This window comes from Ascaphus truei, chromosome 8 (assembly GCF_040206685.1).
Source record: "Ascaphus truei isolate aAscTru1 chromosome 8, aAscTru1.hap1, whole genome shotgun sequence".
NCBI lineage: Eukaryota > Metazoa > Chordata > Amphibia > Anura > Ascaphidae > Ascaphus > Ascaphus truei.
This window is the reverse complement of record NC_134490.1, coordinates 2,768,554-2,791,845: the sequence shown is the minus strand read 5'-3', so window position 1 is coordinate 2,791,845 and position 23,292 is coordinate 2,768,554. Positions and strand designations below refer to the sequence as shown.

The following is a 23,292-nucleotide window of genomic DNA, read 5'->3' as shown; positions in this document are numbered from 1 at the left end:
TAGGGAGATGGGAGCAGTGTAGGTGAGAGTGATGGGATGAGGGGGATGTTAGGGGGATGGGAGCAGTGTAGGTGAGAGTGATGGGATGAGGGGGCTGTTAGGGTGATGGGAGCAGTGTAGGTGAGAGTGATGGGATGAGGGGGATGTTAGGGGGATGGGAGCAGTGTAGGTGAGAGTGATGGGATGAGGGGGCTGTTAGGGGGATGGGAGCAGTGTAGGTGAGAGTGATGGGATGAGAGGGATGTTAGGGAGATGGGAGCAGTGTAGGTGAGAGTGATGGGATGAGGGGATGTTAGGGGGATGGGAGCAGTGTAGGCGAGTGATGGGATGAGAGGGATGTTAGGGAGATGGGAGCAGTGTAGGTGAGAGTGATGGGATGAGGGGATGTTAGGGGGATGGGAGCAGTGTAGGCGAGTGATGGGATGAGGGGGATGTTAGGGAGATGGGAGCAGTGTAGGTGAGCATGACGGGATGAGGGGGATGTTAGGGAGATGGGAGCAGTGTAGGCGAGTGATGGGATGAGGGGGGTGGGAGCAGTGTAGGCGAGTGATGGGATGAGGGGGATGTTAGGGAGATGGGAGCAGTGTAGGTGAGTGATGGGATGAGGGGGATGTTAGGGAGATGGGAGCAGTGTTGGTGAGAGTGATGGGATGAGGGGATGTTAGGGAGATGGGAGCAGTTTAGGTGAGTGATGGGATGAGGGGGATGTTATGGGGATGGGAGCAGTGTAGGCGAGTGATGGGATGAGGGGGATGTTAGGGAGATGGGAGCAGTGTAGGCGAGTGATGGGATGAGGGGGGTGGGAGCAGTGTAGGCGAGTGATGGGATGAGGGGGATGTTAGGGGGATGGGAGCAGTGTAGGCGAGTGATGAGATGAGAGGGATGTTAGGAAGATGGGAGCAGTGTAGGTGAGAGTGATGGGATGAGGGGGATGTTAGGAGAATGGGAGCAGTGTAGGTAAGTGATGGGATGAGGGGGATGTTAGGAAGATGGGAGCAGTGTAGGTGAGAGTGATGGAGTGAGGGGGTGTTAGCAGTGTAGGCGAGAGTGATGGAATGAGGGGGTGTTAGCAGTGTAGGTGAGAGTTTTGGGATGAGTGGGATGGGAGCCGTGTAGGTGAGTGATGGGATAAGTGGGATGGGAGCCGTGTAAGCGAGTGATTGGATGAGTGAGATGGGAGCAGTGTAGGTGTGAGTTTTGGGATGAGGGGGATAGGAGCAGTGTAGGTGAGTGATGGGATGAGGGGGGTGGGATCAGTGTAGGCGAGTGATGGGATGAGAGGGGTGTTAGGGGGGGTGGGAGCAGTGTAGGTCGGTGATGGGATGAGGAAATGAGAGCCGTGTAGGTGTGAGTTTTGGGATGAGGGAGATGGGAGCCGTGTAGGTGGGTGATGGGATGAGGGAGATGGGAGCCGGGTAGGTGGGTGATGGGATGAGTGAGATGGGAGCCGTGTAGGTGTGAGTTTTGGGATGAGGGGGGTGGGAGCAGTGTAGGTGGGTGATGGGATGAGGGAGATGGGAGCAGTGTAGGTGTGAGTTTTGGGATGAGGGGCATGCGAGCCGTGTAGGTGGGTGATGGGATGAGAGGGATGTAAGGGGGGTGTGAGCAGTGTAGGTGAGTTTTGGGATGAGGGGGGGGAGCAGTGAAGGTGAGAGTGATGGGATGAGAGGAATGTTAGGGAGATGGAAGCAGTGTAGGTGAGTGATGGGATGATGTTAGGGGGGTGTGAGCAGTGTAGGTGAGTGATGGGATGAGAGGGATGGGAGCAGTGTAGGTGAGTGATGGGATAAGGGGGATGTTAGGGAGATGGAAGCTGTGTAGGTGAGTGATGGGATGTTAGGGGTGTGTGAGCAGTGTAGGTGAGTGATGGGATGAGAGGGATGGGAGCAGTGTAGGTGAGTGATGGATGAGGGGGATGTTAGGGTGGTGGGATCAGTGTAGGTGAGTGATGGGATGAGAGGGATGGGAGCAGTGTAAGTGAGTGATGGGATGAGAGGGATGGGAGCAGTGTAGGTGAGTGATGGGATGAGGGGGATGTTAGGGTGGTGGGGCAGTGTAGGTGAGTAATGGGATGAGGGGGGTGGGAGCAGTGTAGGTGAGTGATGGGATGAGGGGGATGTTAGGGTGGTGGGAGCAGTGTAGGTGAGTAATGGGATGAGGGGGGTGGGAGCAGTGTAGGTGAGTGATGGGATGTTAGGGGGGTGTGAGCAGTGTAGGTGAGTGATGGGATGAGAGGGATGGGAGCAGTGTAGGTGAGTGATGGGATGAGGGGGATGTTAGGGTGGTGGGAGCAGTGTAGGTGAGTGATGGGATGTTAGGGGTGTGTGAGCAGTGTAGGTGAGTGATGGGATGAGAGGGATGGGAGCAGTGTAGGTGAGTGATGGGATGAGGGGGATGTTAGGGTGGTGGGAGCAGTGTAGGTGAGTAATGGGATGAGGGGGGTGGGAGCCGTGTAGGTGAGTGATGGGATGTTAGGGGTGTGTGAGCAGTGTAGGTGAGTGATGGGATGAGAGGGATGGGAGCAGTGTAGGTGAGTGATGGGATGAGAGGGATGGGAGCAGTGTAGGTGAGTGATGGGATGAGGGGGATGTTAGGGTGGTGGGAGCAGTGTAGGTGAGTGATGGGATGAGGGGGGTGGGAGCCATGTAGGTGAGAAGCTGCAGACATGAAAAGGGTTTGGAAAGGAAGGGCTGTAAAGTGTGTTTCTGGAGGTGCAAGGCAATGAGGTTTATTGTTTTGCACTGGTACGATCTCTGGTTCCCAGCGGGATCCAGGAATTTCCGATACAGCCGATTTATGGTTACAATGCTTCTCTTACCAATGTTTTTCTAATTATGTGTGTAATCTCGGCTGTAAATCATTACTTTTAAGTCACTGGAACGGGTGAGGCACAACCAAATGTGCTCGTCAAAGCACCAAAACGTAGACATTCTGACGTTAAAACTAACAACGAAGGAAGAAAAAAAAACAATAGGGCACGTGGACACAAACTAACGTGGCACGTGGACACAATCCTAACGTGCCACAAACCGGTTTTACTTATCACAAACACAACGCTTAACCCCTTCAGAATCAGAGGAACATTTAATGGGTTGGAGAGAGCTAAAATATTAACTGGCTTCTTTAGAAAGAGGGAATGACTTTCATTGTGCGCACATTACTTATTGGGAGTCCTTCTTGTTATGCCCGGTTATAGCTTTCACCAACAATGGGATTATAACGCCCTGCGCTGTGCCCCCGAGTGTATCCACCTTATAACAACAAGATAAGGAACACTTTCCTTAGTGTTAGGATATGGTCACGCACCCCCAGAGCACCGGAAACTCGTTATCAGGATTCCACTTGAGGTGGCAGCATAATGGCATTAAAACTATCATTGTACAGTGCACCCTGACTGAACAGCACTACTTTAATAAATTGTTTTTTTTTTTTTTTTAATTCTGCATTGCTAAATACAATAATAGCTCTTCCCTCGGTCAAGTTCCCACAGGTTCTAGATCTACCAATGCTTTAGCAATACTGTACAAGTGATCAGCTGAACACTTCCACTGCAAAGGAAAAGGATTGGTCTGCCCAGTGGTCACCCAGCAGTGACCAGCTGCTACATTTCTGAACCGAAGACCTACATATTGTAGCAGTTTGGGTGGAAGCTTCCATAGATCACACTTCATGTCAACAGAAAGATGCTCCCCAAAATCTTCTCCCACCCAACACTGCAAGATGGGTATTAGCCTAATTTTATTCCTCACGGAAAAAAATGCTATAGTTTATACTGAAGTCTGATACTGGGTGAAAACCTGTAAAGTGGAGAGACTCCGATAAGGTATTACGGGCCTTGTTCTCAAAGTACGCAGTTTTCCATGGCTGAAAGTGAATAGTTATAAAGCCAGGCTTTCATACTGCAGCATGCCGATTCGTGTTTGCGCACTCTGCAGCATGCCGATTCGTGTTTGCGCACTCTGCAGCATGCCGATTCGTGTTTGCGCACTCTGCAGCACGCCGATTCGTGTTTGCGCACTCTGCAGCACGCCGATTCGTGTTTGCGCACTCTGCAGCACGCCGATTCGTGTTTGCGCACTCTGCAGCACGCCGATTCGTGTTTGCGCACTCTGCAGCACGCCGATTCGTGTTTGCGCACTCTGCAGCACGCCGATTCGTGTTTGCGCACTCTGCAGCACGCCGATTCGTGTTTGCGCACTCTGCAGCACGCCGATTCGTGTTTGCGCACTCTGCAGCACGCCGATTCGTGTTTGCGCACTCTGCAGCACGCCGATTCGTGTTTGCGCACTCTGCAGCACGCCGATTCGTGTTTGCGCACTCTGCAGCACGCCGATTCGTGTTTGCGCACTCTGCAGCACGCCGATTCGTGTTTGCGCACTCTGCAGCACGCCGATTCGTGTTTGCGCACTCTGCAGCACGCCGATTCGTGTTTGCGCACTCTGCAGCACGCCGATTCGTGTTTGCGCACTCTGCAGCACGCCGATTCGTGTTTGCGCACTCTGCAGCACGCCGATTCGTGTTTGCGCACTCTGCAGCACGCCGATTCGTGTTTGCGCACTCTGCAGCACGCCGATTCGTGTTTGCGCACTCTGCAGCACGCCGATTCGTGTTTGCGCACTCTGCAGCACGCCGATTCGTGTTTGCGCACTCTGCAGCACGCCGATTCGTGTTTGCGCACTCTGCAGCACGCCGATTCGTGTTTGCGCACTCTGCAGCATGCCGATTCGTGTTTGCGCACTCTGCAGCATGCCGATTCGTGTTTGCGCACTCTGCAGCATGCCGATTCGTGTTTGCACACACTGCAGCATGCCGATTCGTGTTTGCACACTCTGCAGCATGCCGATTCGTGTTTGCACACTCTGCAGCATGCCGATTCGTGTTTGCACACTCTGCAGCATGCCGATTCGTGTTTGGACACTCTGCAGCATGCCGATTCGTGTTTGCACACTCTGCAGCATGCCGATTCGTGTTTGCACACTCTGCAGCATGCCGATTCGTGTTTGCACACTCTGCAGCATGCCGATTCGTGTTTGCACACTCTGCAGCATGCCGATTCGTGTTTGCACACTCTGCAGCATGCCGATTCGTGTTTGCACACTCTGCAGCATGCCGATTCGTGTTTGCACACTCTGCAGCATGCCGATTCGTGTTTGCGCACTCTGCAGCACGCCGATTCGTGTTTGCACACTCTGCAGCACGCCGATTCGTGTTTGCACACTCTGCAGCATGCCGATTCGTGTTTGCACACTCTGCAGCATGCCGATTCGTGTTTGCACACTCTGCAGCATGCCGATTCGTGTTTGCGCACTCTGCAGCATGCCGATTCGTGTTTGCACACTCTGCAGCATGCCGATTCGTGTTTGCACACTCTGCAGCATGCCGATTCGTGTTTGGACACTCTGCAGCATGCCGATTCGTGTTTGCACACTCTGCAGCACGCCGATTCGTGTTTGCACACTCTGCAGCACGCCGATTCGTGTTTGCACACTCTGCAGCATGCCGATTCGTGTTTGCACACTCTGCAGCATGCCGATTCGTGTTTGCACACTCTGCAGCATGCCGATTCGTGTTTGCACACTCTGCAGCATGCCGATTCGTGATTGCACACTCTGCAGCATGCCGATTCGTGTTTGCACACTCTGCAGCATGCCGATTCGTGTTTGCACACTCTGCAGCATGCCGATTCGTGTTTGCACACTCTGCAGCATGCCGATTCGTGTTTGCACACTCTGCAGCATGCCGATTCGTGTTTGCACACTCTGCAGCATGCCGATTCGTGTTTGCACACCCACCCACCTTTGCATATCCTTTTCTCCACCGAAAAACTATGCGCGTATCTTACATTATTGCAGAAGGGAGTGCTCTGGCCTTACAACATGCCGAGCGTGAAGGCACGGTCGGGAATGTTGATGCAGCGAGATGTCGTGGCGAGCACATCCAGCAGCGTTTCCTACGGATTACGCCTGCCAGGTTTTATTTGGTTCTGATGTACACTGTTCACTGCCATACGATACAGAACTAATATTTGGATGTGGCATATGGGAAGCCAGCACGTTAATGATGCTGCTCATTTTGACACTTTTTTCTTTCTAAATGCAGCTAAGCTGTCCTTGGAGAGATATATCTTTCAGGAAGAAACTATATTCTCTAAAGTTAGGTGAGCAACGTAAAGTGGACTGGTCTATAATTATTCCTTTTCTATACTGTACAATTACCAGAATCCACAAAGTATCCCCAAAAGAGTTCAGAATAAAGAGAATTAAAAGACATTATAAGTTTTCAAATTGTCTTTAAATTAATTTACCTAGAACAAGAGTGGCCAACTCCAGTCCTCAAAGGCCACCAACAGGTCAGGTTTTCAGGATATCCCTGCTTCAGCACAGGTGGCTCAATCAGGCTCTGCTTCAGCACAGGAGGCTTTTAAGACCCACCTTAAGACACACTTGCTTAAAGAAGCATGAGTAGCACTGTTAATAATACTATACACATCTTACTATATATTTCTGAAAGCGTCATATGTTTCCGTGTCTGTATGTGTCTCCCTGTGTCCCTCGCGGCAATCCCATTGGACCTTGGGCCAAGCCAATGAGATTGCTCCCTTGGCCCGCCCGCCCCCGCACACCTCTCATTGGCCTGAGGCGGAGTGACGGGCCAAAGGAGAGACGGAGAGACACACACACACGCACACACACACCCCACCCCCCTCCCCCACGCTCTCTGCGGCTCTCCCCTCACATAGGCCGCTCCCCCAGCTGACCATCCCCGAGAGCGCTCCCCACGGCTTGACCATCCCCGAGAGCGCTCCCCACGGCTCTCACCACCCATAGGCCACTCAATCACCCCCCCCCGCTCACCCCCCCGCTATCCCCCCCCGCCCGCTCACCCCTCTCCCCCCCCGCCCCGCTTATCCCCCCCCCCCACCCACACACACAGAGCACGCTCTCTGCGGCTCTCCCCTCACACAGGCCGCTCCTTCGGCTGTCTCCGCCTCTCCCCGCGAAAGGCACAGCACCTCCTCACCGGAGCGTCTCAGCCTCTCCGCTGAGGAGCCCGAGGTGGAGGAGGAGGGCGGCCGGTACCCGGAGGAAGAGGAGCGCGGCCGTGTGCAAGGTCAGTAAACGCAGGGGAATGGGTTATTAAACGCGTCCCTGACTCCCCCTGCCCTTTACCCCCTCCCTGCCCCCACTACCCTCCCTGTCCCCCCCTACCCTCCCTGTCCCCCCCTACCCTCCCTGTCCCCCCCTACCCTCCCTGCCCTTTGCCCCCCCGCCCCTCCCTGCCCTTTGACCCCCGCCCCTCCCTGCCCTTTGACCCCCCCGCCCCTCCCTGCCCTTTGCCCCCCTGCCCTTTGACGCCTCTTGCCCCCCCCCCCCGCCCTTCCACTCCATGCCCCTGCCCTTCCACGCCCGGGCAACGCCGGGTATATCAGCTAGTGATACATAAAGCTTGGCCCCCTGCAGAAGCACTTACCAGAATTCCCTCCTACTGTCTCTGTACGTTCTTCCTACCTACCAATTAGACTGTAAAAGCTCCTCGGATCAGGGATTCCTCTTCCTAAATGTTACTTTTATGTCTGAAGCGCTTATTTCCATAACCTGTTATTTGTATTATTTGTTATTTATATGATTGTCACATGTATTACTAGCGCTACGTACACTAATGGCGCTATATAAATAAAGACATACATACATAGGTAGCTCAGTCTTCGACTGAGCCACTGATTGAGCCACCTGTGCTGAAGCCAGGATATCCAGAAAACCTGACCTGTTGGTGCCCTTGAGAACTGGAGTTAGCCACTCCTGAGCTAGCAGTTTCTGTATTAGGAGCTTGGTTTTGATATGAGTAATTTTTTTGCAGTGCTATTTAATAAAATAGGTGATATTTGGAAACTACCAGAAATGTCACAACCTCAACTACAATGGATTTCAGATCCCTTTCTCAGTCTGACACATTGTAACAAGATGATCCGGCTTTATGTCTGACTGCACTGCCTGGGTGGTTAAGAGAGCGAAAAAACATACAAAAAACCCCAAGGTTTGCGATAATCCCCCCATAAAAACAAAGACCGGCCACATCTCATTATTTAATTCCAAACCAGAAAACACTAATAGGGCTACAGCGAGGGACTGGCCGTGCGCGATTTATATAAAGCGCTACTCGTGGGGAAAAAAGGGACGTGCAAGTGTGACACAACCGGTTGGACGCCAATAGTTGGGAGTTTTGAGTTGGCGTGAGCTCTGCCTGTCCTGTGCTTCTTACAAAAAACACAATCCACGACAATTAAGTAATAATTCCAGAAGAATAGGACATTAACTGGTCATTATTGGGGCGAGTTGACTCACCCTGGCATTATTAGGCAGGTAATGTCCGGTTACATTGTATTACTGTATTTTGTGTTTCACCCCATGCAGAGGCCCTCCACCTCTTCCCATACCCCACGCTTAAGCAAAGGCCGACCCAAATCCTTCACCCCCCCACCCCCCCCAACTAGCTCAACCAATGCCCCCAGAAGTTCAGCCCTAAATTCTGGGAATTCCTGGGGGGTTAATGTCCGTAATGTTAACCAATCACAGCAGGATTTCATGAACGGCGGTATGTAGCTTATATTAAGCACGTGCATGCAATGGGTTAAACGTGCAATGCCCTGCATTGATCCGATGGTCACTCTGACCGCACAAAGGGTTCCAAGGACTTTGCAGCCTGAATGTAAAATGTGTACGTCTGTTACAGGCGTTATAAAGACGTCTGTAATGATAAGTAACCCGTGTTACAGCGATCAAGTGCATGGCACACAAGATATACACAGAATAGAGAAGCAGAGCATGCGTGCACGGCTTCAGACATGTATTGCAATGGAGACCCTTAGCCCGAGACACTACGTGGGGCGAAGGAACAGCATGGCACTATATATGTTACAGTATATCAGGGGTGGCCAATGCAAGTCCTCAAGGGCCAACAAGAAGCCAGGTTTTAAGGATATTCCTGCTTCAGCACAGGTGGCTCAGTCTTCAACTGCATTGGAGTGAGTGGAAAAGGAAAAGTGCGCAACTAATGTTATATGTGAGGTGATAAATATTGAGGTGGAATTCAGGGAATATCCTTGATGAAGAAATCCACGGGTTTCGAAACGCGTTGGAAAAGCTACTAACAGTATTGCCTTCAACTGTACTGTCCTATTACGGCGAGCTGACCCAGTGAAATCGGCGCCAATATCGGTGAGAACCCCGCGGTGACGTCACCAACCCGGAAGGGTCTGAACGGAGGGGAGAGAGAGGATTTCAGCTGGCGTGGAGCTCCGCTTTGAAGCAGCATTCTATGGGAGAGCTGCACACGTTTATGGAAGAACTTTCAGAGACTCCATACTTACCTAAGCAGGGGCCTGTGTCCGAGGCACCAGCGTCCATATCCATGTGAGGACATCTGATCCGGCATCCACGTGGTGTTTGGGTAACATTATCCCGAAATTGCTTGTTTAACATCACCTTGATGTACGCACGATACGCACCTTATTTATTGTTTATGTTAATATAATTTTTAATACACTATGAGCGTTGTGCGCTGTGTTTTTTCTGTTTTTATCTTCAACTGCATTACCTGTGCTGAAGCAGGGATATCCTTAATACCTGGCCTATCGGTTGCACTGGAGGATGGGGAGTTAGTCGTCCCGTGTTAAATGATTCTGTTCAAAGGCGAGTTATTAGTAACTATGAGCACATCCGTTTATTTTTGGGTGAGCTCTCTTAATGGTGTGTGGCTTTATGGACACCGCTATACATACGTGTGCAGTAGGAGTTGTGCGTGTAGGGAGAATAATGCCAGAACCCCGAGCGTCTGTTACTATTCCGACACCGCTATACATACGTGTGCAGTAGGAGTTGTGCGTGTAGGGAGAATAATGCCAGAACCCCGAGCGTCTGTTACTATTCCGACCCCGCTATACATACGTGTGCAGTAGGAGTTGTGCGTGTAGGGAGAATAATGCCAGAACCTCGAGCGTCTGTTACTATTCCGACCCCGCTATACATACGTGTGCAGTAGGAGTTGTGCGTGTAGGGAGAATAATGCCAGAACCCCGAGCGTCTGTTACTATTCCGACACCGCTATACATACGTGTGCAGTAGGAGTTGTGCGTGTAGGGAGAATAATGCCAGAACCTCGAGCGTCTGTTACTATTCCGACCCCGCTATACATACGTGTGCAGTAGGAGTTGTGCGTGTAGGGAGAATAATGCCAGAACCCCGAGCGTCTGTTACTATTCCGACACCGCTATACATACGTGTGCAGTAGGAGTTGTGCGTGTAGGGAGAATAATGCCAGAACCCCGAGCGTCTGTTACTATTCCGACCCCGCTATACATACGTGTGCAGTAGGAGTTGTGCGTGTAGGGAGAATAATGCCAGAACCTGAGGGTCTCTGTTACTATTCCACCTAATAACGCTATCATCACTTCCTGCGTTTCTTGTTAATCCCCCAAAAACCCTCTGGGGGCTAAAATGTTGAGTTTTTTTGTGTATAATACACCTTTTTCTGTGTAGGAGGGTGCGGAAATGTCATTATTTGATCTGACATGGAGCAGGCGTTTTGCGATTGTTCGGGGCATTTACAACCCTGGAAGTATCAGTGCAGCGACATCGATCCCTAGTCCCTCGGCTTCTGCTTCACATTGGAACAGCACAAACCTAACTCCTACCCACATTGATTCAGTGTAAAAACCGCACGTGGAGAGACCTGGGAAAGGGGGAGGGGAAAGGGGAGGGGGGGGGAAAGGTGTGGAGCCAAATGGGGTCTAGGAATAAATCTCAATACACTGCTGCCTCTCTTTTAGTGCCCTAAATTAGGGACGCCATCTCCAGTCCTAAAGGGCCACCAACAGGTCAGGTTTTCAGGATATCCCTGCTTCAGCACAGGTGGCTCAGTCCTGTGCTGAAGCAGGGATATCCTAAAAACCTGACCTGTTGCTGGCTCCGGAGGACTGGAGTTGGCCGTCCCTGGTATACAGGATGGCAGCGTTCCCAAGTAGAAACTCTTTCTAGGAGAGCGGGTGTGTGAGTGATGAAGTGGCGTGGAGGGGAGGGGAGGAGGTGGTGTATGACATTCCAGCAGGAACGTAACTGGAGAGAGAGACGTGAATTAAACGGATCGGAATGCCAGAACCTAAAAACGTACTGTCAGCGCTCTGGGGCCTCGCGGAGCTGTGGCCGCTCTGATTTACGAACAGTGATCAAGTTACATAGATATTGGCACTGGAACTAAATGTAAGGGGGGCGCGAGTGGGACATCCATTGATTCACTCAAAATAACTCTAAAGCAAGACAATAATATTTCTACCTGAACCCTCTCATTCGGAGTCAGCATTTTGATGTTAGGAAGTTATATATGACACCGGCAGCAGAGAGGCCGACTGATTAATAATCCCTCTGGGCTTCTGTCCTTTCCGGGGGTATATAACACCCGTTTGTGCGGTTCCAGGAGACGTAATTGTGCACCACAGCCGTTCTGATTGATAATGTTCCAGTATTAAGGATGGAAACTCAGACCTTTTGATTCATTATGGAGGATACTTCCACAGTGGATTAAACCTGAAACGCTGCTTGAAAATACTCAGAGAAAAGGACAAAGTGCCTCGTTACTGATCCCACGTACTAAGTGAGAACGCAATAGTCACATGACATAGCTACAAACTAACCTGCGCCACTTTAATAGAGTTTTGCGTGGAGCCACCGGCGTGATATTCAACGGTGAATTTTTTCACCAGCTCTTCAAACCTGTAAGAAAGCACAAGAGAGGGGTCGGTTGGAAGGGAGGTCCTGTGAGAGAGTCATTCAGAGCCAGAATGCAAACCAGAGAGGCCTGGGGCTGGGGTGCTGGATTGCAGGATACGCGGGGCTCATTAGCCTCTTTACAAGGTGCGAGCTGAGAAAGCCCAGGGAAGGGGCGCGTAGAGAGAGGAGACGAGGCCTGACCTACACATAAACCATGCTGGCAGAGAGACAAGTGCCTGAGCGAGAACAGAATTCTGTACCCGCAGACGGCTTATTAAACATAAAACCACACCATGATTAAAAAGAACAATACCAGCGTGCGTTTCTATGGCACCTTTCATTCTTTTGCCGTTTGCGCAGTACGGTTTCACACAGCTGCTCTGCTCTTGGAGGCAGCGTTTGAAGACAAGAACATATCACAGTGTGTAAATATACACACACACACACACACACACAGACAGACAGTTGTGTGTAAATGTACATGTGTACATAGAATTATTTGTAGAATTGCCCAATAACAGCAGGAAAAGGTTGGGAAAACCAGGAGAGAGGTTCCTAGCACTTCACAAATGGCTCTAACAAAATATCTGGTCGCATAAGAGAATACAGAAGCCTGTGCTGTACTCGGTACTCTTATAGCTGGGGAGAATGCCACCGCCGGGTTTGAATTTGGGCCCTTTCCTGAGCTGAACACCGCAGTGTGTTGAGGTATAAAAGCAGAAGCGTTGAGGTATAAAACTGTGTGACACGTAACATATTTGGGATGTGCTTCAGTCCTCGGGAATATTTCAACTGGCTCCGCCACCAAAAATCTGTTTTTTTTAAAGCTTTAACCGTACACAAATAACTCAGCCCAACAGTAAAATCTTCAACTGAGCCACAGATTGAACCACCTGTGCTGAAGCAGAGATAACCTGAAACCCTGGCCTGTTGGGGCATCTTGAGGACTATAGCTCATGCCTTACAATCTAATAACTGTATTAGAAATGGCAGTGAGGGCGTATGGGCATTCGATGACAGAGTGCTACAAGTGGTAAGTGTTGCCAGAATAGGTAGCCGATTCCTTGGAGGTTGGTTTAAATTAAGTCCTTAAAATATGAAGAGGGGAAGTGTGGTGATGTGTGATGGAGGCTGGAAGCCCTATGAATGTGAAGATGCGCAATGGTGAACATTCTGGTGTCCATGCAAAGCTGGTGCATGGGATGTGCACATGGGAGGGGGGGGGAGGTATTCTGGTGCCCATGCAAGGCTGGTGCATGGGATGTGCGCATGGGAGGGGGGGGGGCATTCTGGTGTCCATGCAAGGCTGGTGCATGGGATGTGTGCATGAGAGGGGGTGAAGATTCTGGTGTCCATGCAAGGCTGGTGCATGGGATGTGCATATGGGAGGGGGGGGGGCATTCTGGTGTCCATGCAAGGCTGGTGCATGGGATGTGTGCATGAGAGGGGGTGAAGATTCTGGTGTCCATGCAAGGCTGGTGCATGAGATGTGCATATGGGGGGGGGGGGGGGGACACATTCTGGTGTCCATGCAAGGCTGGTGCATGGGATGTGCATATGGGAGGGGGGGCATTCTGGTGCCCCTGCAGGCTGGTGCATGGGATGTGCATATGGGAGGGGGGGGCATTCTGGTGTCCATGCAAGGCTGGTGCATGGGATGTGCGCATGAGAGGGGGTGAACATTCTGGTGTCCATGCAAGGCTGGTGCATGGGATGTGCATATGGGGGGGGGCATTCTGGTGCCCCTGCAGGCTGGTGCATGGGATGTGCATATGGGAGGGGGGGGCATTCTGGTGCCCATGCAAGGCTGGTGCATGGGATGTGTGCATGGGAGGGGAGGGGGACATTCTGGTGTCCATGCAACGCTGGTGCATGGGATGTGTGCATGAGAGGGGGGCATTCTGGTGCCCATGCAAGGCTGGTGCATGGGATGTGCGCATGGGAGGGGAGGGGGGGCATTCTGGTGTCCATGCAAGGCTGGTGCATGGGATGTGTGCATGGGAGGGGGCGATCCGCCCAGCCCGATTCAGCGACAACATATGACGAACCAGCGAGAGATGCAGATCAAGTCAGCGTGCCATGTGAACTGCGTTATCATTTGATGTATAGAAAACATGCTGTCATTTCCATAGCAACCTCACCTCTGGCATTCCTCCGCAAAATCAGGGTTCTGTTTCCACAAGCCCCGGGATTATGGCGGGCTTTAAACACCGCTAATGGGAATCCATGCTACCATGTCATGTTAACCCCTTCCCTGTACCTGCATTATTCTAGGATGCAATTATTATTATAAACAGGCTATATTAGATATTTATTCATTCTGAGTTTCCAAAATGAAACTCCCACTATGCCCAAGGCTAGGTCGCCCGTGGCCACGGCGTGATGCGCGACACACACCAGGTACAGCCCTCTATCGGGCAGGCCCCAGTAGATGTGTGTGTGAGCACGAGCTCACACACACACACATCATACACACACATCATACACACACACACACACACACACACACACACACACACACACACACACACATCCACTCACACACACACATCCACACACACACACACACACACATCCACACACACACACACACACACACATACACATCCACACACACACACACACACACATCCACACACACACATCCACACACACACATCCACACACACACATCCACACACACACATCCACACACACACACACACACATCCACACACACACACATCCACACACACACACCCGCTGGCAGGGAAGTCAAGAATTTTGTCTTTCCGTGCCGCATCGCGATAACGTGGTCGGCGGGCAGCCAATGGAAGGGCAGATATGCCCTGTCTTGGCTGCGCACCCCACCACTCCCCACAGGCAGAGACACACCCGATGCAGGACCCTGAGAGGTTGGAAAGCTTGTAATGTATCAACTACGTGTTGGTCCAGTAAAAGGTAGCATACCCCCTTCTCCCTCTCGCGTTACTACATGGAAGGAAGTATAACACTGCGACCCACCCCCTGCTGCCCACTGTGCCCAAGAGTAAAACTTAGGAAGTGCTTTCCACATTCAGGAAATACCGGAGTAATTATTGACCATGTAAAGTAATCTTCAACCAAGGGATAAAAACTGTATATTGTCCCCTGCTAATAATGGCAGCTTCTGAGCACCATATATATCACCTCAAACTGTAGGTGATCATTGCGAGTTAAAATCCATAATGGTTGGGGGGAAAGACACAAACAGAGCATGGCAGCCGGAGCATGGCAGCCTGGCCATGGAGCCGTCTTACAGCTGCCATGTTTTTTTTTTTTTAAATTTCCCCCCTTTAATATATATCAACACAATAAGTAATTAGCTAAGTTGCCGATCGATCTGTTCTCCTGTGATCGACCGGCGAAGATTCGGCTCGGGGGTAAATGGCTGTACTGCATTTGGTGCACTGCTAGCGAGAGGGCCGGGCTCAAAAATGGGTGTGTCAGAGCCTGTCTCAGAAGAGGAAGGGGATGTGACGTTGTAAATGGTTGCTATAGAAACAAAAAATGCTGGTTACATTATAATACATTTAAAATGTCATTCAGAGTTGATTTAACAAAAAAATGCTACAAGTTTTTTCTCATAGTACAAAACTGATTTAAAAAAAAAAAAACCAACATGCAGGATATTGCTGGGTCTGCTGCTAGGAACAAATAAGACGGTGTACGTTGTATAATTACAGAGTGCTTTATATACCTTGTTATATACCTGGACGAGGGGGGGGGAGGGAGGGGCATAGCCTGTGAATGCTGTGGCCATTTCCTAGGGTGAGGATATAGTAAACAGGGCAGTACATAGTGAATAAATAGAGATTGCATTCTCTCAGCCATGCGGCATGCTCAGGACTTGATGCAGCGAGTGAATGAGAAACAGCAGTCTTCCTCGGACCTTAGATAGATCCCAGGGATGTCATGTGAGAAATGAAAGCTGTGCGTAAAAACATTCAATAACATCAATAAGACATTAACCCCACAGACAGCGACAAGGAGACATCTGATGAAGCATGTTGAAAAAGAAATGTATATTTACTTAGGGCAAAGAGAACCGACGTTGGTTTTTATTTTACTTTACCACGCCATTTTGCCATCATAAAGATGAAGAAAAAAAAAGACAGAATTGGTCGAGCAAACCGTATATACTTTTTAACATGTAATCTCACGAAGTGTTACAATGTGCACACTGGGAAATGTATAGATAGAACCAACTTCCAGACTTCCCATTTTTCTCAGCAGAAGACAGGATGGAGATACAAGAGACACACAAATTACCCAATAGGCTTGGAATTAATTGGGATGCAAATAAAAAACACAAACATTCACTTATCACAAGAATCAAGTAAGAGAAGGCTGATTTGGCTAAGGAAGCCAAAATCACATTGATGGGTTGTTCAAAAACGCTTATTTTTTGTGGGACTACCTCCTTAAATTCTAACCCCGTGCAAGAAATTAAAAAATCTAGTAAGGAAGTGGTCTGCTGCTCTGGGGCAAATCTGGCTCTTAATTGAGTTCCAAAATGCTAATATATACCAGAACGAAACATGCCTCAGTAAATTTCAAGATTCATAGCTTTGAAAACTTTTACCACAAAATGTTAGCGGGGCTGAAAGGAAAGAGCATCTAAATGTCACTTTGATAAAAGCCAAAATACTATTTTTTCCTCGACATGTGTTTGCACTTAAACATATTGAAACAATATGGAGAGTGGGGGGGGGGGGGGGGGGGGGGAGAATGTAACAGCCAATTGAATGTAATGTTAATAAAATGTAATTCATGCTCAGATTGTACGTTTCTGATGATGTCTTGCACATGGAATGAAGATAGCACCGAGTCTTCACGTTTGGATTTTAATCTAGATGGGGATGTTCAATATTTTGCATAAATCCAAGGCAGCAATTTCTGCTGAATTTCAACATTGATTTTTTATTTATTTTTTAACACAAATTTAAACCGAGGTCCTTGTGAGCGACACTGCCCCCTCCCCCTGATTCCCATGGTACGTCCCATTTTAGTTGCCGGCGTTATGTCCTGGACATTTAAACAGTTGTCCAATAGGAAGCCGCAAACGTCATCTCCCCAGTGATGTTGTGGCTTCCTATTAGCAGCCATTTTGCTTTTCCTCAAGGGAGCAGGGGGTAAGATGGGGGGGATAGGGGTGGAGCAACTAAAACTACATCTCAAATACTGAGGGGAGGGGTTCCTGGATCCATCAACGGAGCAGTGTGTGGTGTAGGGGTCAAAACATTCTTAATATAAACCCGGAGTTCAATTCCAACCTCAGCCCCATAGGCTGCGATTATAGTGCGCGCGACGCAAACAAAATACAGTTACTCTATCGGGCAGGCCATAGTGCGCGCGAGTGAAGAAGAGCGACCGCGAGGCAGAATTTTGAGCCGGCCAATAATTTCGTTTTTTTCCCGCGTGACAGCCGCGTCACGTGAGCGATTCAGCCAACGAGGGTAAACCAGCCTGGTGATGTAACGGCCACGCCTCCCCATTAGAGTGCAGGGATCGCTTAGGCAGCAGCCCCAGTCCTCCATGCTGCACGCGCGCACGGCGGCGCGTGCAGAGACTACAGCCGCGATCGGCGGTCTGAAGGGGAGCGAGCGCAGGGGCATGATGGGGGGGCGCAGCCGTGACGGGGCATATCTGCCCTGCCATTAGCGAAGCGTTGCCACAAAGCGTCAAAGCGCTTTGCGCGCCCACAGACGCGGCCACTGGGGCCTGCCCCATAGAGGGCTGTGCTGTGGTGTGAGGGCCACACGCCGCCGTGAACACCGGGGACTCCGCCTCACACGCAAGCTTGGAGTTACACATAGTGGCAGCGAAGGTTATTGCAACGCTCATAGTGCAGAATAGCTCAGATTTTCTATAGGATTCACCGGCAGTGATAACGAAGAATATCCCACTTAACGCGCCAACTGGTCAGCAAACTTGGCTACATCTATATGTCCCGTTTATTACGTGTGCCTTATTCACACACTTGCATAATAAATATCCCTTTGAGGGGCTCCCACGGAGAGCAGAGAGCTAGAAACGCATTCCACCCCAGAGGCGGCTGCAGGAACACATGTCATACAAGTAATACAAGTGTGAAATGGTTTAGGATTGGAAAGTGCTGTATAAATGAGATCTTTTTCCTTCCTCCTTAGCTTGAAGGTATTCTACCGATGTTCCTTGGAGTGACAGCTCAACCTGAATTCACAAATTCTCTGTTTAACTAGACACACGAAGGGGGAAGGAGAGAAGCGGACTGGATCCTGATGACTGACACACTCGAGGCTTGTGGCAGTGTGACAAATAGCAAATTATCATCACACTGGAGATGTAGCCGTCACTGCAACAGTGTGTCATAAAGAGATAGCTTTCCCCAGCTGTTTAACAGATAGGAGGAATTTAGCGCGCGTGTGTGTGTGTGTACATAGTAAGTGAATACAGCAAAAAATGGAAGAGCAGCAAGGGTAGAGAAATAACGTATCTTTTTAACCATAATTATATTTACAAGACATAATACAATTCTCGTACCACTCAGACGATTATATCCCATGTTATATCATACTATAAAAGTGTGCTATTAACCCACTGATTAAATCTTCACATACAGATGCAGGAGTCGGGCTGGTGATCCCTACAGAGACCGGAGAAGATAAGCGGGTAGAAACGACCCGTCTCCACCCCGATAAAATCCTGAATCTAAGGAAACACAAGACATTTACATACACCAACTGGATACTCTCTGACCCCAGGGGATCAATATGGATATTGATTTGGCCAGCTTTTTAGAATCATTTATACATCGTTTCTATCCGCTTACATACTTGTCTCTAAGAATCACTCGCCTCACTCATATAGGAGACCCATTAAGGTTCAAACAGGTCTGTGGTTGTTCCGGTCTCTTGAGATCTCTTAGGATCCAGGCTGCTACAATCCTTTTCCATCTATGGGTATTTCTTCTTGAGATATGCACGGTCGACCGCCATTTAATTTCTTCCCCCTTGTGATGTCACAGACTAGTCCGATTTCGCTCCCATTCATTCTTTTCCCTGCCTCTTCAGTGACGCGTACATCTCTCCGTACGTCCTGAAACTATCTGACGCATTCTGAACTATGTTCGAGTATAGGGCCCAAGTTTTACATCTATACGTGATCAGAACACATTGGTCCATAATAGATCATACACACTTATGTGTTGGACTGGAATATTAATAGTAATTATGCACCTTAAACGCTGCATGAAGTTAGGCCTCACCCCACACTTTAAAATAAATGTCTGGAGGAGAGGAGGGAAGAGAGACAGAAAATTAATTGCTTTAGGGCCACGAAACCGATGCTTCTTTAAAGCTCACTAATTCCTGCATGCTCCGGGTTTGTATTCCACCATCATGTAACATAAAGCAGAGGGGCTGACATACGGTTAGACATGCCCGCGCCACCATTGATGAGATGCCAGCACTCAAACTGCAAGTGGAACACGCCACCTTAAATGCATCAATAAGGACACCAAGACAGAGGGACTGGTGGGAATAACAAAGGCTTGGACGGAAACACCAATGGAAACAAGGTTACAAAAAAAGTTTATATATTATACATTGTCCGAACATAGTCAAATTGGTGCAACTGCAAAGCGGGAAGGAGTCAGACGGGGACAAAATCACTTATAAGTGCAAAGGCTTTATTGACATACGACAGCCAAACGAGCCACTCTGACGCGTTTCGCATGGTACACCGTGCTTTGTCAAAGAGTACAGAGATATGAGAATGTATCAACAAGTGTTATGTTTATTTGAATACACACACACACACCTTTCTTTCCATTGCAGACCAAACTGCTGACGTGTCACTAAAGGTAAAGGTAATCTGAGAACACATTTTGCGGATTTTGTCTTTCCATGAACATCCCAAACTTTTACTCCCCTATTTAATATGCAGAGGATCCGCTTCCTTCTGCTGGAGAATCTCTCTTCCCAATGAAGCTTAACATGCAGTCCGGACCGAGACTGTACCGCGCCCCAGGCAGGCTAAAAATGTATCGCCCCTCCTCCTGCGGCATCATTCGTGACGCGTTGCCATGACAACCCATTATGTCCCGTTGTCATGGAAACGCGTCGCCACATGACATTGAGAAGCTGAAAGAGGCGGCAAAAAGGTAAATGCAACATTACGTTTTTTTACACGTGCGCTCAGACCCCAGCGCCATCTTTAAATGTCTGCGTCCAGCGCAGGTTGCCCTCACCTTGATAACGGCTGTTCTACAAAGCCGAAAACGTTGGAGTTCTTGGCACAATAAATGAATGATTAGCAAGTCTGTGGTGTGCCCATCTTACTTTCATCTTCGTTGCTGATGTTTTGGGCCCCTAGGATGCCCTTGTGGGTTGGAGCACCAGCTGATGAGCCATTTTTGTTGTTCTACAGTGTGCAGCCACTTGGGACACTGATGGAGCGGCGGCACGGGACTGGTTCTGTGCGTCCTGCCCCATGCCGTCGCTCTGTCAATGTCCCGCATGGTTGAGCGTCCCCGTCAATGTCCCTTGCTGCTGCGAGTTCCAGCCGCACCACCGCTACGATGCGCCATCTTTAAAGGTCTTTCGACACTGATGAGGCTGCGAATGGCTCAGACATTGAAAGATGGCGCCGGATCAGGGCACGCAGTGCCTCGGGTAAGTGCCAGGCCGGCCCGCCCCTTAATCCAGCCCTGCAAGCAATAAATTGAATTTGCACGCAAACGAGTGAAACCGCCACTGATCTTAATGAGGGGAGAGCATATGAAAGGGATTTGTTAAATGTTCAGAAGGCAAACACATCCAAAAGTGGAAAACCGCCCGCTCTACAGGAACACCCGTTTCATGATTGCGAATAGTAAGGATGCCAAAACGATGGCGCTTAGCTTGTATTCAGTCACCCAGACTTGGGACTCAGCTATACTGCAGCAGCCTGTAGTTTTAGCATCCAAACCCTGAGCTAATAATTCACACCAATGACTTTGAGAAACTCAGGCACAAAGGATCAGTGTGAACACTTCACAGCAGCTGCCAACAGTGTGGTGAGAAGCAGATAAGTCACTGGGCACTGGTCTTTTAATGCATATTTATTTCTTCCGTTGCATTGATACATAGACGCCCGAAATTCAGCATTGTCCAGGGACTGTGACACAAATGTGTATCCTTCAAACTAACGGCGTCCAGCTACAATACAGCGACGGACTATCAGGGAATCCTACATCAAAACTATTTGGGGGACCCTTAGAGCATTGCTTGTGCATGGATGCCCCTAAACATTGAGAACCAAACGCCTTTCAGTGGAGACAGATTCTGCTGCTAATTATTAGGGTGGATCACAGGGAAACATGGGATAAGCACCATTCACCCTACATGTGATAAGATGGTGTTCGGACTGAAGCTGTAAAAACGATATCATGTATGTATATTTTCAGTTATATTGCAGCACATTACGAGCAGACTAAAGAACACGGCGACTTATAATACAGTAAGTGCATCAAACAAAATCCGAAAATAGGCAAGGGAATCCTCACCCAGAAAGATTAAACGGACAGAATTATTCTGTTGCCACAGAACATTAAATACCTTATATCTATTGTAAATACGTTATCTTTAAGTCAGGAACATCTTTAAATGCTACACTGAGAATCTTTCCTTACATAAACAGGTGTGCGTTATGCACGCATATTCTACAGATGTATTCTGCATCTATAATTCAGATTTGGCGCCCCAGTCTGAAAATGAATGTATTGCCCAAATAAAGTTTGTCTGAACCAAAGAGTGGGGGCTGAAAAAAGCAACCACATTTTGTCCATTTTAATTACAACGACTGATGTAATTGCCTATGATTGATTGTCTTGAACTCTCCCAAATGCCAATAAAATGAACCCTAAAACAGAACAGAGGTCCCATACAAAATGTACATGCCACGCCTAACAAGAGCTGCTGCTGGGGGTATGTTGTGATCTGGAGAGAGGCTGGAAGGATAAGATGCTCAGCATCATTCTGCTGGCGGAGCGCTTAAAGGAACTGCCCTAGAAGAGGGAGCAGCAAATAAAGAAAGAGCAGCTGTTACATCCATGTGACCTTTGGGAACCTGCTTTGTTTCCCTGTGCCGTGGATACTGCCGATTACTAGATTGTAAGATGTTCAACAAACGTACAGCACCGAGCACAGTCCCGTCATAGCACTCACACTGAGGGTACCTAAAGCTCTCCTGAAAACACTTTATTGGCTTCCAATGAATTACTTTTACCTACAAAGTTCTCCCTCCCATCCTTTATCTGCCCCTGTCTGCTTTCATCTCATTATGTACCTACTCACCTCCTCAAGGTCGTTTTCTCTGTCCCATATCCTGCCTGAAACCTCTCTGCTCCTCACCTATGGCTGTTCCTTACCCACTACCAAGCTTCTTCTCACCGCATCTTCAAGTCCCACCCGAAAACCCAGCTTTACAATAAAGCTTTGCCTTGTATATTTGTATTTATATACAGCCACCAATGTACACGGTGCTTTACAAGAGACAATAATACAATACATATTAAATGAAGCATTTATATAGCCTGGACTCCTGGCTACTGTCCCACACCCAGTCGCACTTAACCACCGTGGCCAAGCATTGCCATCTACTGCACTTACTCTCTCACCTACTGTCTCCAATACTTCCAACATACCACTTAGATTGTAAGCTTTCTAGGGCAGGAATTTCCTTTCCTATTGTTGGATTATGTTTGTTGCACTTTTTGTATTATAATTCCCTATATTGCATTGTCTCTTTTGTAAAGTAAAATAAATATGATATATTTTTCGCCAGAAGCATGCTCCTTACACGGAGAAGCGCAGTGAATATATATCTTATACTATATTAGTGAAAGCACTGTATGCCTGCCTGGATGTCCGGTGTCCCTAGGGGAAATCTCATTGGTCCCTTGGGCCGCCCCCGCACACCTCTCATTGGCCTGAGGCGGAGTGACGGGCCAAAGGACACACACACACACACACACACACACACACAGTGACACACACACACACACACACACCTCACCCCACCCCCAAGCTCATCCTCCCCCCCCCAAGCTCACACCCCGGCGCCGCTACAGTCAGCGGGGGAGTGGAGCGAGTGCCCGGGACACAGCGGGGGAGCGGCCACAACACGCTGCCTCCCGCCTCACATCCACGTGGGAGCGGCCGGACGGGTGTGGGAGCGGCCGGACGGGTGAGGCAGCATACCCACGGGCCTCGCCGCACACTCCTCGGCACCGCCTCACCTCTCCCACCCCCCCTCACAGCAAAGCCCAGCCTACCCGGCGCCGCCTGCAACGCTCCTCGGCACCGCCTCACCTCGAGGCGGAGGCCAGCGGGGGGCGCTCCCGCCAGCCTTGTAGGAGGGACCCCACACATGCCCCGTGCTGCTCACCCCCCCTCCACATGCCCCGTGCTGCTCACCCCCCCTCCACATGCCCCGTGCTGCTCACCCCCCCTCACATGCCCCGTGCTGCTCACCCCCCCTCCACATG

General features: G+C 49.6%; 1 protein-coding gene across 5 annotated transcripts in view; it reads right to left on the bottom strand.

Annotated features, from left to right (window-relative positions):
• Window positions 1-23,292, bottom strand: part of ADK (adenosine kinase) — a 118,156-nt gene that overhangs the window by 23,615 nt on the left and 71,249 nt on the right. For all 5 annotated transcript variants that reach the window (XM_075610318.1, XM_075610319.1, XM_075610322.1 and 2 more), the window contains one exon: window positions 11,687-11,765. In XM_075610318.1, coding sequence (XP_075466433.1) covers window positions 11,687-11,765 — 79 coding nt within the window. The remainder of the gene's footprint in view (window positions 1-11,686; window positions 11,766-23,292) is intronic.